This window comes from Chanodichthys erythropterus, chromosome 3 (assembly GCF_024489055.1).
Source record: "Chanodichthys erythropterus isolate Z2021 chromosome 3, ASM2448905v1, whole genome shotgun sequence".
Classification (NCBI taxonomy): domain Eukaryota; kingdom Metazoa; phylum Chordata; class Actinopteri; order Cypriniformes; family Xenocyprididae; genus Chanodichthys; species Chanodichthys erythropterus.
The window spans coordinates 26,141,810-26,157,232 of record NC_090223.1 but is presented as its reverse complement, the minus strand read 5'-3'; the positions used below and the strand labels follow the sequence as shown (position 1 = coordinate 26,157,232).

Sequence of the window (15,423 nt, the reverse complement as noted above, 5' to 3'; positions counted from 1 at the left end):
TAATAGAGTAATTTTTAATTTCACGTTGACTTCAAAGATAAGCCTACAACCTGCAACTAGTCACAAACAAATTCAGTCTGGACACAAATGAGAAACTCTTAGCTGACTTTTTGAACTTTTCCACTATGTTTGATGTTACACACTCTGAACATCAAAAGAATGTTCTCCCGCAATATACCTGCTCCTGTGATGATCTTAAAAATGACAGCAAAATCCTTTTGGGTAGAAAACGTCTTGGGTTACGAGTGTAACCCTTGTTCCCTGAGTAAGGGAACGAGACGCTACGTCAGTGACGTGATGGGAATCCTCTGCATTTTTGTGTTCGTGAAGCACTATTGTATCTAACCAATGAGAGAACGCGACGTCAGAGGCGGGTGACGTCACGAACCGGAACCTATAAAGCATGCCCGGAAACAAAGAACGCTAGCTTCTGTGACATGTCTGAAGTAAGCGCTCCAGGCATGCTGGAGGTACGGCAACGTGACGTAGCGTCTCGTTCCCTTACTCAGGGAACAAGGGTTACACTCGTAACCCAAGACGTTCCCTTTCGTGGGAACTATCGACGCTACGTCAGTGACGTGATGGGAACGCTGTCCCAACTACGCCGTGCCTCCGAGTGCCTGGCTACTATCTTGTAAAACCAAGCACCCGGAGTTCTACTCACATTAAGATTATAAAATCTGATGGTGTGCTAGGATGACCATCCAGCAGAACCACATATGTCATTAATGGATACTCCTGACATTAAGGCCTTTTAGGCCGCCATACCCCTAGTCGGGTGAACACGGACAGCTAATGGAGATGGCTGTCCGGCCCCCTCATAAGCAAGTGTGATAGCCTCGACCACCCCCTTGCTCATTCTCTGCTTAGATGCTGGACCTCCTTTCTAATGAAACCCATAAAACACACAAACAATTTATCTGTTTTTCCCCACAGGGCAGCTCTGTGGACATATGCATCTAAAGCCATCACTGGACAGAGCAGATTGAGTTTCTCCTGATCCGAAGTTGTAAATGGAGGAAGATGGAAGGCCTAAAGTACGATGGAACCTGGGACTTTGGTGGGGACCTTAGGCATATAGCCTGGTCTAGTGTGCAGGAACGCTTTGACCATTCCAGGTGCAAATTCCAAACACAAAGAAGCAGCTGAAAGTGCTTGAAGATCTCCTATTCTTTTAAGAGATGAAATAGCCAGTAGAAATATGGTCTTTAAAGGTGAGGAATTTCTCTGAAACTTCCTCTAGTGGTTCGAAGGGAGCCTCGGCTAACCCTTCTAATACCACGGCCGAGTCCCAGGCCAACGTCCTTGTAGGTACTGAAGGCCCCAGCCTCAGAGTACCACGGAGGAAGCGTATAAAAAAGGGGGGGCTCGACCTACCGAGGAATCCCCAGAGGACTATGGCCAAAAATGGCCGCATACACTTCCTCGTGGAGGGAGCTCTGGAGTGGAGTATGGTCTCCACAACCTCAGTTGGGAGAGCAGCATGTATGAGCCTGGCCCCCTCAGAGGCCAGGCCCACAGTCTCCATAGCTCTGGGCATGGATGAATTATCATGCTGCCCGCTTGAGACAGGAGGTCCTGCCTGAGAGGAAGCTCCATCAGGGAGCCATCTAGAAGTGGCACTAGGTCTGAGAACCATATTTTGGTTGGCCAGTACAGGGCTATCAATATTAGACTGACCCCTTCCTGGCGTATTTACTCCAGAACTCCCGGGAGCAGAGCGAACGGGGAAATGCATACAGACGCAGCCTCGGCCACGTCTGTACCATGGCATCCAGACCCAGTGGTGCTGAATGAGATAGGAAGAACCACAGTGGACACTGGGTTGATTCCCCTGAAGCAAATAGGTCGATTTCAGCTCGACCAAAGTTTTCCAAAGTGAGCTCCACACCTCAGTATGGAGACTCCATTCCCCGGGCCTCGGCCCTGCCTCGACAGGGCGTCTGCTCCCACATTTTAATGCCCTCAGGTCTGGGAAGAAGTATTTTACTGCAAGAAATACCGCCATCATTTCCAGCCGATTTAAGTGCCAGGAACTGATGGTCCTCCCAGAGACCCTGAGCTGAGCGACCACTCATGATCGCCCCCAGCCCATGAGAGAAACATCCGTCGTAAGCATTACGCGACGACGAGAAAGTCCCAAACATGGGTTCTGGGACAGGAACCAAGGCTTTTTCCACATGACCAGAGCACGAAGGCATCGCCGCGTGACTTTTGATCTTGCGAAAAGGATTTCCCCTCGGAGAAAACCCCTTGGTCCTGAGCCACCACTGTAAGAGTCTCATGTGCAGAAGGCCAAAAGTTATCACGTTGGACGCAGCCGCCATAAGACCTAACAGTCTCTGAAACTTTTACAGTGAATGACTGGTCAAGAGAGACCACCGTCGTGTTGTCCGTACGGACCAACACGTGGTGGCCCCTCAGGTCTGGGAGGAAGTGTTTCAGTTCTAGAGACACCGCCATCATCTCCAGCCGATTTATGTGCCAGGAGAGCTGATGGTCCTCCTTAGACCCTGAGCCGAGCGACCACTCATGATCGCCCCCCCAGACCGTGAGGGAAGCATCTGTCGTAAGCATTACGCGACGACGAGGAGTTCCCAGCACGGGTCCCTGGGACAGGAACCAAGGCTTTTTCCACATGACCAGAGCACGAAGGCATCGTCGCGTGACTTTGATCATGTGAAAAGGATCTCCCCTCAGGGAAAACCCCTTGGTCCTGAGCCACCACTGTAAGGGTATCATGTGCAGAAGGCCAATAGTAATAACGTTGGACGCAGCTGCCATCAGACCCAACAGTCTCTGAAACTGTTTTACAGTGAGTGACTGGCCTAACTTCACCCCATTCACGGCTCCGAAAATGGAATTCACACGAGCAGGAGACAGCTGCGCCTGCATCGTGGTAGAATCCCAGATTACTCCTAAATAGTTTGCAATCTGACTCGGAACCAGCACACTCTTTTTGGCATTGAGCCTCAGCCCAAGCTTTCTCATGTGCGACAGAACAACATCTCGATGTTGAACTGCCAACTGTTCTGTTTGAGCTAATATCAACCAATCGTCGATATAGTTCAGCACGCAGATGCCCTGGAGTCTCAATGGAGCCAGCGCTGCATCCACGCACTTCATGAACGTGCGGGGTGATAATGATAGGCTGAAAGGAAGAACCCTGTATTGGTAAGCTTTGTCCCCGAAAGCAAACCTGAGGAACTTCCTATGAGAAGGATGGATGGATACATGAAAGTTAGCATCTTTCAGGTCTATCACAACAAACCAGCTCCTCGGACCTGATCTGTCCCTTCTTTGGAACAATGAAGTATAGGTTGTGAAACCTGACAGCTTGCTGGGAGGAGAACCCCTTCTATAGCTCCTTTTTGCAAGAGCGTCATAACCTCCTGTTCCATTACCAGAGACTGCTCGGGGCCACCACTGTGGGAAGGACCCCATTAAACTTGGGCGGGCGAGACCCGAATTTGTAACCCTTTTCTATTGTGAGCAGCACCCATTTTGAAATATTTGGGAGAAGTTTTCATTCTGCCTTATTTACAAAGGGAACCAGTCTCTCGAGACTGGCCTCTGGTGTTTTTTGAACACTTGACTCGGCACCCTGAAGCGGCGAACCGGCAAGGAACAGCCGAATCAAATGATGACCGGCCCTCCTCGGAGGATCGGTGGAGACCGCTGCGCCCTGAAACACACTGGGTGGCAGGGTTAGCAGAACGGCCCCCTGAGGGCGCCAAAGAGGGATGAGTACCAAGTATTTTAATACCCAACCCTCTCTGGAGGGGACTGCCCTCCAATGTCCCGCGCCACTGGCATCAGGACTTCTTCGAAGCCTTCTTGGAAGTAATTACAGTCCGCAGATCTGTGTTACCCCACAAAGACTTCGGCTGTGTCGCCTGTCCCTGTCCCCAAGCTTTCTGCGGGGGACCAAGGGTGGCGACACTTTCTTTTAAATTCCTCAGAATTTAATGTATTCAATATTTCATTTAATCCTCAAATTAAATGCAGCCAGTTCTTATATAAATATATATATTTTTGAACAGACTGAATATATTTAGAATACAAAAAAGAATTATAGCTCGTAATAATTCGCAAGGTATTTTAGGGAAAGAGAGAAAGGGAAACTCCCGTCTGCTCAGATCCCTTAATATATAAATATATATACACATATACATACACACACATGCATAATTACGGACACGTGATACATGCGCAGCCTCGGCAAACGCAAGACCCGAGCTGTATATTCATTCTTGCAGACTTAATCTACGCGCTGCCTCGGCAACGCGAGATCCGAGCCATATATTCTTTAATGAAAACCCAATCCACGCGCTGCCTCGGCAAGCGCGAGATCCGAGCTTAGACTTTTATTCCCTCGAGAATAAAGCCAACAGGAGTGGAGCTACAAAACTCCCGCTAGTGCATACTTCCTCATGGGCTGGAGATGAGGATGACGGTCCCTCATCACCACCCTCGACACCTTCAACATCAACCTCCTCGGAGGAAGATATATTCAGTGCCGGTGCCTCCCTTTGCGGGGAAGAAACCGCAGCGCGTGCTTCCACCACCAAAGGAGAGACACTAGATCTAGCAGGTAAGGGAAGCGATAAGGCAGAGCCCGTCTCTCCCCTCTGCTAGATCCATTTGTGAACCCCACGAGTGCAGCCTTCGCTGTGCCTCGGCAGCAGCGGGACCAGACCCGCGGGAACACTCGCCGCGGCGCCCTCCTCAAAGAGCGCCCGGCGTGAGCGCAGCGCCCTGAGAGTGAGCCACTCACAGTGCACACAGACAGCCCCCTCAAGAGCTGCCTGTGCGTGCTCAACTCCCAGGCATTTCACACACATCTCATGTGTATCTCCCTCCACGATGAATCGCGGGCAAGGAGGTGCACACTTAGTGAAACGCTGGCTTTTCTCCGTCATTTTATATATATATATGTCTATTATGTGTCTTATTTCACTTGTTTAGAAACTCTTGTCCTCAGACAAAGAGATCACTTTCTGGCGAGATGGTAGACAGACAACAGTAAATAAGACAGACAAGATACAAATAGCGCTTACTGAAGACAACAGAAGCTAGCGTTCTTTGTTTCCGGGCATGCTTTATAGGTTCCGGTTCGTGACGTCACCCGCCTCTGACGTCGCGTTCTCTCATTGGTTAGATACAATAGTGCTTCACGAACACAAAAATGCAGAGGATTCCCATCACGTCACTGACGTAGCGTCGATAGTTCCCACGAAAGGGAACTCAATAGGGAACATGCTATTCTTTCTATTATCCTTTTTTTTTTTTTTTAATGCAAGCTCTACGGTGCATCCTATCTTTGCAAGTGCCTGTAAATTACATTGATAATAAATAGAGGAATAAGAAATACAATTTAAATTATTTTTTATTTTAGATTTAGTAATTTTAGTACTAAACTTTTTTTCAGTTTATTGCAAAGGCAACATTTCTTTAGTTTTTCCATGTAATATTTATATTTAATATTATTTCTGCTTTATTTCTATTAATGAAAACAATAGTTAATAAAATAATTTCAGTTTTAGTTAACAACAAAAACACTGTTCACAAAGTGAAATAACACTACTAATCGGTTATACGGGAAACCTTTTGGCATCTGCCTGTAGTGAACATTTCATTATTAAACGATCCCAGTTAATGAACATAACTATAGCTGTAAGTGAAATATAGCCCTTTACAGCAATAGGAATATCACTTTTATCAGTATCTGGAAAAAAAAAAATCAATCAAAATATCACTGCTTTCACTCTAGCTCATCAGTAAGAGACAACCATCTGTTCTAAGCCCCCCTCTCTCTCCATCTCTCTATCACTTCCATTAAAGTGTGGGAGAAACCCACATCACAAAAGGCCATGGAACAAATTAGATTTCTGGAGGCATTCACACCTAAGAGAGTATTGATCTTTGAGCGACTGTCGCTGTCAAAACTGTGTCTGAAGAGTCGCTCTGACGTGACAAATGTCAAAAAATCTTTAAGAAGCTTTTAGAGCAAAAGTGAAAAGGTGAGGTAAAAGTTGTCACAATTAATATTTGTCCAAGCCAGCATTATGTAGCATAAAGAGGACATATTTTACACTTATAGCATGTTTTTGTCCACTTAATGCGTTAGATCAGACCTTTTCCACCCTGTGTAACCCCTTGGAATTAAACATATCTTTAAGATTCAGTTTTGTGAATGACCTTTGTTATGATTGGCTAACTGTTATACACCGGCATAGTGTTTTATCTATAATCAACAAAATTACTTGCAAAAATGTTTGTTAAAGGGGACCTATTATGCAAATTCAATTTTATAAGGTGTTTGAACACAGATGTGTGTCCACAGTGTGTGTAAACACCCAGCCTATAGTGGTAAAAATCCAACTATTTCTTTTTTTATAATCCCCATAAATCATAAACAGTCTCTCCAAATGCGAGGTTCCAGATCGTCAGCAGTCATGGCCGGGGCTTCCGCCCGCCTATGACTGGTGACAATCTGCCGTATTAGCATAGATACCACCCTAAGTGAGCTGCAGCAGTCCGCCATTTCTGTTTCCTCAGCAGCTGGAGATGTACAATGTCTGCACCAAAAAACAAGTGTTCTTTTAATGAATGTACCAACAAACATATGGTATCTGAGCCACTGAGGACACTGTGGTTGAATTTCATTTTTGAAGGAAAGAAAGAATCAAGTCGGTAAAGTGTTATATATTTGCACAAATCATTTTACGCCGGACTGCTTCACAAACGAGGGTCAATTTAATGCTGGACGGCACATGCTAGTTGATGAGTTGAATCAACTCCACAGCAACTACATAAATTTATCCATTAACTGTTCAGAAATGTCCAGTTGCATTCTAAAAGTTGTAACTTCTTCCTGAGTCTCTCCATCAGTGTCCGACTCCGGTTCAACATGTAAGGCTGAACACCGCTACTGACCATTTTTGCCATTTTGGCTGCATGAGATTCTCCAGTTTTGTTGTTGTTGAAGTACGAGCTGTTAAAGCAAAAAACGTGTGTTTTTGCTCACACCCAAATAGCGACAAATTGACAAGCTATAATAAATGATCTGTGGGGTATTTTGAGCTGAAAGTTCAGAGACACATTCTAGGGACACCAGAGACTTATATTAAATTTTGTGAAAAGGGGCATAATAGGACCCGTTTAATGAATTGTTATCAACATTACAAATGTGCATCATAAAAAGTAATTTGTTTAATATAGTTGTAAACTATATTGGTGGATTAGATGGCGATTCTGCGCTAAATTACAAACTATTTACCCTCTCTCTCTTCACCGTTCCCACATCTCAGACCTTAAATGCATAAAATATTAACCTTTATAGACATTTTTTTAAAGTAAAGAGTAAAGGTACTGTACAGTACTTATTAAAACGACCCCCCCCCCATAAAACACTTCTCCATTGGATCTATGCAAATCCCATAGGTGACCTATTTTGATCTCAAAAAGGTGAGTTGTCACTGAAAGGTGAGGAGTTTGCATCTATGATTTTACTGTATTTTGGATCAAATATGCAGCCTTGGTGAGCAAGACCAACTCCAAACTTTTGAATGGTACAGTTTATATAAAGAATATAAAATAAAAATATGAGAAAAAAAAAAAAGAATTACACCACAAGATACCAAACCATCAGTGAACCATGTTTCTGAGGAAGAAAATTTTAGAAATCAAGTGGCAGTTTCAAATAATCCATAAAAATATGAGAAAAAAAAAAAAGAATTACACCACAAGATACCAAACCATCAGTGAACCATGTTTCTGAGGAAGAAAATTTTAGAAATCAAGTGGCAGTTTCAAATAATCCAGTCATAGTTAATACGGCAACAGAAGCTAAACCGTGAATGAACTGAAAAGTATAGACAACACAAATGTAATACTTCAGCTTACATCTGCACTGAAATAAATAACTAAAGCATAAAGAATTTGTTTTGTTTTTACAATAGTTTCATTATAATGTTATTTCAGGAGTTCATATATGTTCATACATGCTGAAAATAATTCAATTCATAAGATAAAATAAGATAAATAGGACAAAATGTTTGTATATTTGGTTTTATTTTGCACTCTCGTCAACTAAAATTAGATGACATTTTAGTAAATCGACAAAAATGAATGAATATGTCATGACGAAATATTGGCTAAATTTAAAGGATTTTTTCTTCAAAAGACTAAAATTAAAAAACAATGTAAAGGGGGTTGCACACCGGATGCGAAGCTCAGTGCCGCGCCACGTCTTTAAAATCCGAACGCATTGTTTTCTATGAGAGTACGCACACCGGCGGCGACATTCGGCGCCTGTCCGCGGCGCCCAGCAACGACTCAGGAAGTTGTTTAAAATCCTGCCGCGCCACAGAGCGCCATGTACATTGTTTTACATTAAATGTATATTATATTTCTCTCAAATCGTTGTTAATGTACATACTGACTTCACCCTGTGCTGCAAGATACATCAGTTTCACATTCTTAGTTTAACAGCTTGAATAAAGTCTAAAAATGTATAATAAACGTAGCATTTTCTTTCCTTTTGCTTTGTTGTGCCATTTTTCCATGTACACTAACGTCAGTGCGAAATATTAAAGCATATGTAACGTTTCCCTGTTGACGTAAAACACTCCCATTGTGCAGCTCTTCTATCAGGAGTCGAGTCAAAATTGAGCTTGTGCGTATATGTGCACGGCCGGTGTGCGAAACCTTGTGAGTTGTCAGAGACACGACTTTGTGTGGCGCTGAGCTTCGCGTCCGGTGTGCGACCCCCTTAAGCGTTAACAAGTTCACACAGGGAGGGCAAAACTGATGAATATTGAACGTCATAACTGTGAAGACTTTTATATGAGGTTCAAACCTACAACCATTTGGTGACAAGTCCAGATCTGCAACCTTAAAAAAGTCGGTATTTTGTGGGGTACCTCACTGCCTGCTGTCCTGCTCCGGCTGCATTACACACCAACAGCAAGATCTTCACCATCCCATCAGCCTGGTTCAAGAACTCTGAGGACAGCGCTCCAGACGCAGCCAGTCTGTGACCCTCCGGCCCAGACGAGCTGTACGGAGAGGACGGAAGACTGTGGTGGAACCCTGCGAGGAGAGGGAGAGCCAAGGAGAGGTAGGGGTCACCTCCTAACACTGATCTGCAGGCTGATTTACAGTGCGCGGCTCCATATAGCCGAATAATGTCAAACTTTATTGTGCTACAAAACAAGGTGACATACACACAGATAAAGAGAAGAAGAGAGTGACAGACAGAGAGAGAGACAGACAGATGGAGACATGCAAACAGAGCACAGCAGACAGCATACTGAACACAGTGGGGTGTATGACTTGACACCAGCCTTCACTCACTCACACACAAACACGTACATACTAAATGGACATCAAGCTTTCAGACGTTTTCTTCCTAATAAAGTATGACCGGGCAGCAGCCATAAAGAAACATAAAATTAAGTACCCAGAACAAACTAACAAAAAAAGCTGATGTATTATATCTTTTCCAGAAGTCACCCAGTTAAATTTATCAAGGACAAAGGAGACATATTTTAAAGCTGACATCATTAAAAGCAGAAGTGTGCTATTTCTGTGCCTCGAACATCATCGAACAGAACTGGTTTTAAAGATGCCCCTCATTGGACAAACTAATAGTTCTGTCCTTAAACTCATGCTATTGGTTAAAGGGTTAGTTCACCCAAAAATGAAATTTCTGTCATTAATTACTCACCCTCATGTCGTTCCAAACCCGTAAGACCTTTGTTCATCTTCAGAACACAAATTAAGATATTTTTGATGAAATCAAGGGTTTCTGAACCACCCATAGGCAGCATCGTCACTTCATAACATTAAAGGGGTGATATAATGCCGCTTTTACAAGATGTACAATAAGTCTCTGATGTCCCCAGAGTGTGTATGTGAAGTTTTAGCTCAAAATACCCCACAAATAATTTTTATAGCATGTTAAATGTCACTTTTTGAGGGTGAGCAAAAACGTTCAGTTTTTGTGTGTCCCTTTAAATGCAAATGAGCTGCTGCTCCTAAGCAGAGGGCGGGGTTTCAGGAGCTGTGTTAGCATTTAGCAGCTCCTCACATTACCTCACGCAGACTCACTGAAAATGTAAGAAACTGTTCAGCCTTTTATGTTCAAAATGGAGTCGGACAATGAGAGACTCAAGAAGACGTGACAACATTTTGAATGCAACAGGAAGCTTCTGAATGGTTAGTTGATGAATTTATGTGGCTGATGTGGAGTTATTTATCTTAAAGTCATTGATTAGCATATTCTGTCATGATAATCCATAAATCGCTCATGTGGGAACTGTTGTTAGATCCTACAGAGCCAGAGAATATATGATGCATGAAGATAGAACAGGTATAGTATAGTTTAGTTTAATTACGGTTATAACGTATATCTTGCTTTTATGACATGCTATTGCATTTGTGTTACGTACTGTAATGCAGTAACATCGCCCCCTATGTTGCGTATTCTCGGGGGCAGGGTTTATGTAAATTTTAGGGTTAGTGATGTCACTAACCCGGGAAGAAGCTTGTTGTAGTCCCTACCAGCCTGGTGTTGTAGTCCTTATACAGAGAATTCTTTAAAAGAAAATATCTCCATTTGCACTAAAACTTTCAGCAAACTTTGCAGATACTGTTTATGCTCAAGCAGCATTAAACACTAACTAAAGTTAAAAAAGTGAAATCGCAATGAACCACCCCTTTAAGGTTCAACCACTGTAGTCACATTGACTATTTTTTTACCATGTCTTTTCTACATTTCTGTACATTGAAAGTTGCAGTGACGTTGCTGCGTATGTGTGGTTCAGAAACCCTCGGATTTTATCAAAAATATCTTAATTTGTGTTCCAAAGATGAAATCTTACAGATTTAGAATGACATGAGGGTGAGTAATTAATGACAGATTTAATTTTTGGGTCAGCTAACCCTTTAAGCTAATGTTGTGATGTCAGGCTGGTCTGGATGTGCAAAAAGAGTTATAATTATGGAACTTTTCTCTCAGCACATTAAATCGAGATTTTAACTTTATTAATTTAGCACTTTAACACTTTACAGCTTTATTAATTTAAATTCAATGAATCAGAATCAGTACCGCGAAACACTATACACTGCTATTCAAAGGTTTGGAGTCTGATAAAAAAAAAAAAAAAAAACTTTTATTCAGCAAGGATGCATTCAATTGATCAAAAGTGACAGTAAAGACATTTATAATGTTACAAAAGATTTCTATTTCAAATATATGCTGTTCTTTTGGTAAGCATTGTGTTGTATATACAAAATTATATCACGATTTCCCTTAAAAATATTAAGCAGCAAGCCCCTTTCAATAATTCACTTTGATTTGCATATACGCTGTCCTATGACTCCACCTTGCGATTTATGGGAAATCAACTTGACAATGTCGATCAGCAAGACCATTGCACATTAAGAACACATTACAACAGGAAGGTCACATGTGCCATCACGGACAGATGGAGGCCTGGCTGGCTTTTTAATCAAGAAGGGATGTTTTTATGGCTGAACATCAGGATAGCGGTTTCCTAGCATTCTGTCTCAAGGTCTTTTTATATCCGGTTTTTAAAATGAAGAATGGGAAGCTAGTGAAATGACCTGTGCTGACTTTAAGCGGGTGCAATTGCTCTTCTTTCTCACTCTACGAGCCCTACTGAGTGCGTTTGAGGTTATCACTCAAGAGTAACACTGTGAGATTGTTAATTAAACACCCCTGCTCTCCACAGATCTCCACTGCACACAGAAAACCACCTAAAACCAACAGATGAATTAACTAACGAGACTGGATAAAACCTAATTTCACAAATGCATTTATATTTGATATGCCCTGTTGAAGTTTTGATTTATATAACGAGTGCGTTTCCTGACTGTATTGTGATATTCAGGGCTGTTGTGCTTCATTCAGAATTAAATGGGTACTTCACCGCTGGCAAAATGGGCTTTCAATAAAACATAAATCAATGCTACCTGAATAGGGAATACTGAGAAAAAAAGGCTGTTGTCTTCCCCATAGAAAACTTCAATACTTGCTGTCCAAGGCCACTCCCACCAGTTTGCTATGGATACAGCTGACCAGAATCAAATACTGCTTTGTTTTAGTAGGAAATACTACTTAGCAAACTTTTAGAAATAATGGTTCCAACTTGTATTGTTTCTGAGTACAAGAATTTGAAGAGTAAACGTTTAGCGTGAGTAAGTTACTTTCGGATTCCAGTGAAGAGCACTGTAGGTAGTGGCTAAAGGCTGCAAAGAATCGTAAATACATAGAGAATGCCACCACAGAAAACCTGAAAAACCTCAGTGTTTGCAGTCAACATTTCAAACTGGATGACCACAAACACAGTGTTTTAGGCCAACAGAGGAGCAAACTGAAAGAAACTATCGTTCTGTTGGTTCCACCCAAAGCAAAACACAGACGTGTACAGAGAAGAAAGCTGCTGCCGTAGTATTTTTTTTACCATAATGCTGTTTAAAGAGTAGACAGATTCAATTTTCAGTGATAAACCTTCTCTTACAGTAACTATTCTGTTAATAACCCTCTGTCGATCCGACTAAATACATTTTAAATAGAATTAAATTCAAATAAATTTAAAAGAAATTCATACTATGTGTTAACTGTAAAAATAATACTTTGATTTCTTGTTTCAATTTAAATTACCAGATCATAAATCTACAGAATTTTGTATTTGATAAATATTTCATTTTATTTAATTCATTGATTAATTTCCCAAAATGCTCTTATTTAGCCCCAAAATTTTGGTTTTGTATGAAAACATTTGTAGGACATTTCAAAACTTAAAAGTTGTGATATCTGTGTTGACGGTTTTGAGTTAAAAAATATTTTTAACCAGGAATATATAAGAAATATTACTAAAATGATAGAAAAAATATTTAGGGGATCTAAAATGTAGTCTAAAAATTAAGTCATAATTAATGAATTGTGCCCAGCCCTAGTGAACACAGACTTGGCCATACTATACAAAACATGGCCCTGTATAATCCTACCATCAGGCCGTAGTGGACCAAAAAAAAAAAAATCCCAGAGGAATTTATACAGCAATTTAATTAATTCTAAATCTAATTCTATATCTAAATATCATTATACATGTGTAATTTCAATCAGAAAAACAACTCTTATATTTCGATGTGGTTGATATTAAAAAAATCATTAATCCTCAAAAACATCCTCAAAATTGGCAATATTTACCTGAGATTCGTGCAGATCCACCCCTGATGTAAAGGGGTGGGGCTTGGAAGGCATAGATGATGTCACTCTCAGCTATGCTGGTCAAGTCAGCGTCATCAAAGAACGAGCGCTGGAAACCTGTTTTGTAGATCTCTGCTAATATTACCTGGCAGAACAGAGAATTAAATATTGAAAAATAAATAAAATGACTAAATTATTGCAGGATATTATCATTAGATAAAGAACTAAACATTCATATTTGAAGCACACCATTAATTTTCATAACTTAAATACTTCACATTTATTAATACTGAAAAAGTTTAGTTACATTCTAGATCTTAAAACAATAGCTTACAAATAAATAATCATCTTATAAAGCATACTTGTATCTAAATCACAAACAAGTACCATGGTTTTCTTCATATTGGTATTGGAGTACCATGCAAATACCATATATATGTATATAATCTTTCAGTATCATGGTATATTTGAAAGTCCTAAAGTATTACCACCTGACAATCACTGTAGCAGTGGGGGATGGAAGGTGGTTTGGTCAGGTGATATATTTGCAGGCATGAGGTCTGTCTGTGTGATGCTGTGTGCACCTGTCACCTGATCAGGAGAGAGATTGCCCTCATCTGCCACCATCCTGCGCAAGCATGCCAAAGAGCCGAAGAGAGGCACAGCAAGACCCACTCTCAGATACCGCTGCCCTTTACTGCTAAACACCAAAGTCACACACACTGGTCTGCAGAGAGACAAGAAAACATGCTTTATGATCTAAAAGCAGCTTTCAAATTTTACTGATACCAATAAAGGGCATCTCAATTCTCAAACGACCTCTTTCAAAGGCTACAAAAGCTAGCAGATGGGAGTGGCTTCAGCATAGGGCTGGGCGATTAATCGAAAAGTAATCGAAACCGAAATTCAGAACCTCTAACCGACGTAATTTTCCCATGTCGGTTATTTCGTTTTTTTAATCCTGTTAATACTTCCCCCTTAAAAACATACTACCGCGTGTGTAGCCACATGACCGCTCCATCCAGTCAGTGGCATAAAAACAACACGGAGGTGAACGCCGGTTCAACACATGGCTCGCGAGCCTTGCGTCTTCACTAAACTTTGTCAGTTGTGTTTGTTTTAAGGTTTGCCAATTTGGACATTCAAGCGATTGTAGACAATTGGATGTGTATTATTATATCAAGCTACTGCATCGTGGCAGGAACACTCATACAAACAGTAGCTGCGCAAAACGTGAAGATCGCGTGCATAGAAAGGAACGCAAAAACTAGTTGTCAGCGCTGTCCTGTGATTTATCATTAAAGTAGCTTAAAACAATTCAAAACTTATTAAAGCATATATTTTTTCTACTTTTTAAGGAACTATTTACAACCCACAGCTTCACAATGAATAGAGAGACAGTATGACTAATGCTCATTACATACTGGTACTGTGCTAATTTATCTTATCTGATTTACAACGAGCACAAATCTGTAAGAAATGTTATGAATCATAGATAAAATAACTTCTGAAAGTGAGCTGTTATGTCAGATCACTCTTTCAATAGGAATCCCTCCTTTATCATATTTACAGTACAAATATTGTCAGTGAACTATGAGGGCAAAAAACAAAAAAAACAAAAACAGAAACAAAATAATTGTTCATTAATCATAATCAAGGTAAAATGTTAAATTAATCGAGGTTTTGACTTTAGGCCATAATCATCCAGCCCTACTTCAGCAGGCTGGTGTGGCTAAAAAATTACTCTGATTGGTCACTCGGTGCTGGTGAATGCTAACTACACTGATATCCTGGCATTTAAAAGTAGCTGTGTATTCTGAATGCAATACTACCTTTTAAAGCAGGGGTCTCAAACTCAAATTGGCGGGGGGCCGTTTCTGTGATTGACACCTCATAGAAGGGCTTTATTAACATTCAAGCGCAAGAAAGCGCAACATTTCAGAAAATTTACTTTCCTTTTCATTATTTCTCATTTACATTAAATTTGCCTACTAAAATATCTTTATACCTATACTATAAATATTTTGTTTACCATACTAAATGTAAACAGCAGTATATCTTTCATTGTTACAGAGTGTAATATAATTATATTACTAATATAATACTACTAATATACTATTAATTGCAATAGTCTGGTGCAACTTCTCACATCCAACAAGGTGCATGGAATAAAAAAATTT

General features: G+C 41.0%; 1 protein-coding gene across 2 annotated transcripts in view; it reads right to left on the bottom strand.

The window, feature by feature from the left end:
• Positions 1-15,423, bottom strand: part of usp43b (ubiquitin specific peptidase 43b) — a 99,629-nt gene that overhangs the window by 31,443 nt on the left and 52,763 nt on the right. For both annotated transcript variants that reach the window (XM_067381511.1, XM_067381510.1), the window contains exons 5-7: positions 13,835-13,970; positions 13,244-13,388; positions 8,928-9,096 (exon numbers count right to left, since the gene is read on the bottom strand). In XM_067381511.1, the coding sequence (XP_067237612.1) occupies positions 8,928-9,096; positions 13,244-13,388; positions 13,835-13,970 (450 nt within the window). The remainder of the gene's footprint in view (positions 1-8,927; positions 9,097-13,243; positions 13,389-13,834; positions 13,971-15,423) is intronic.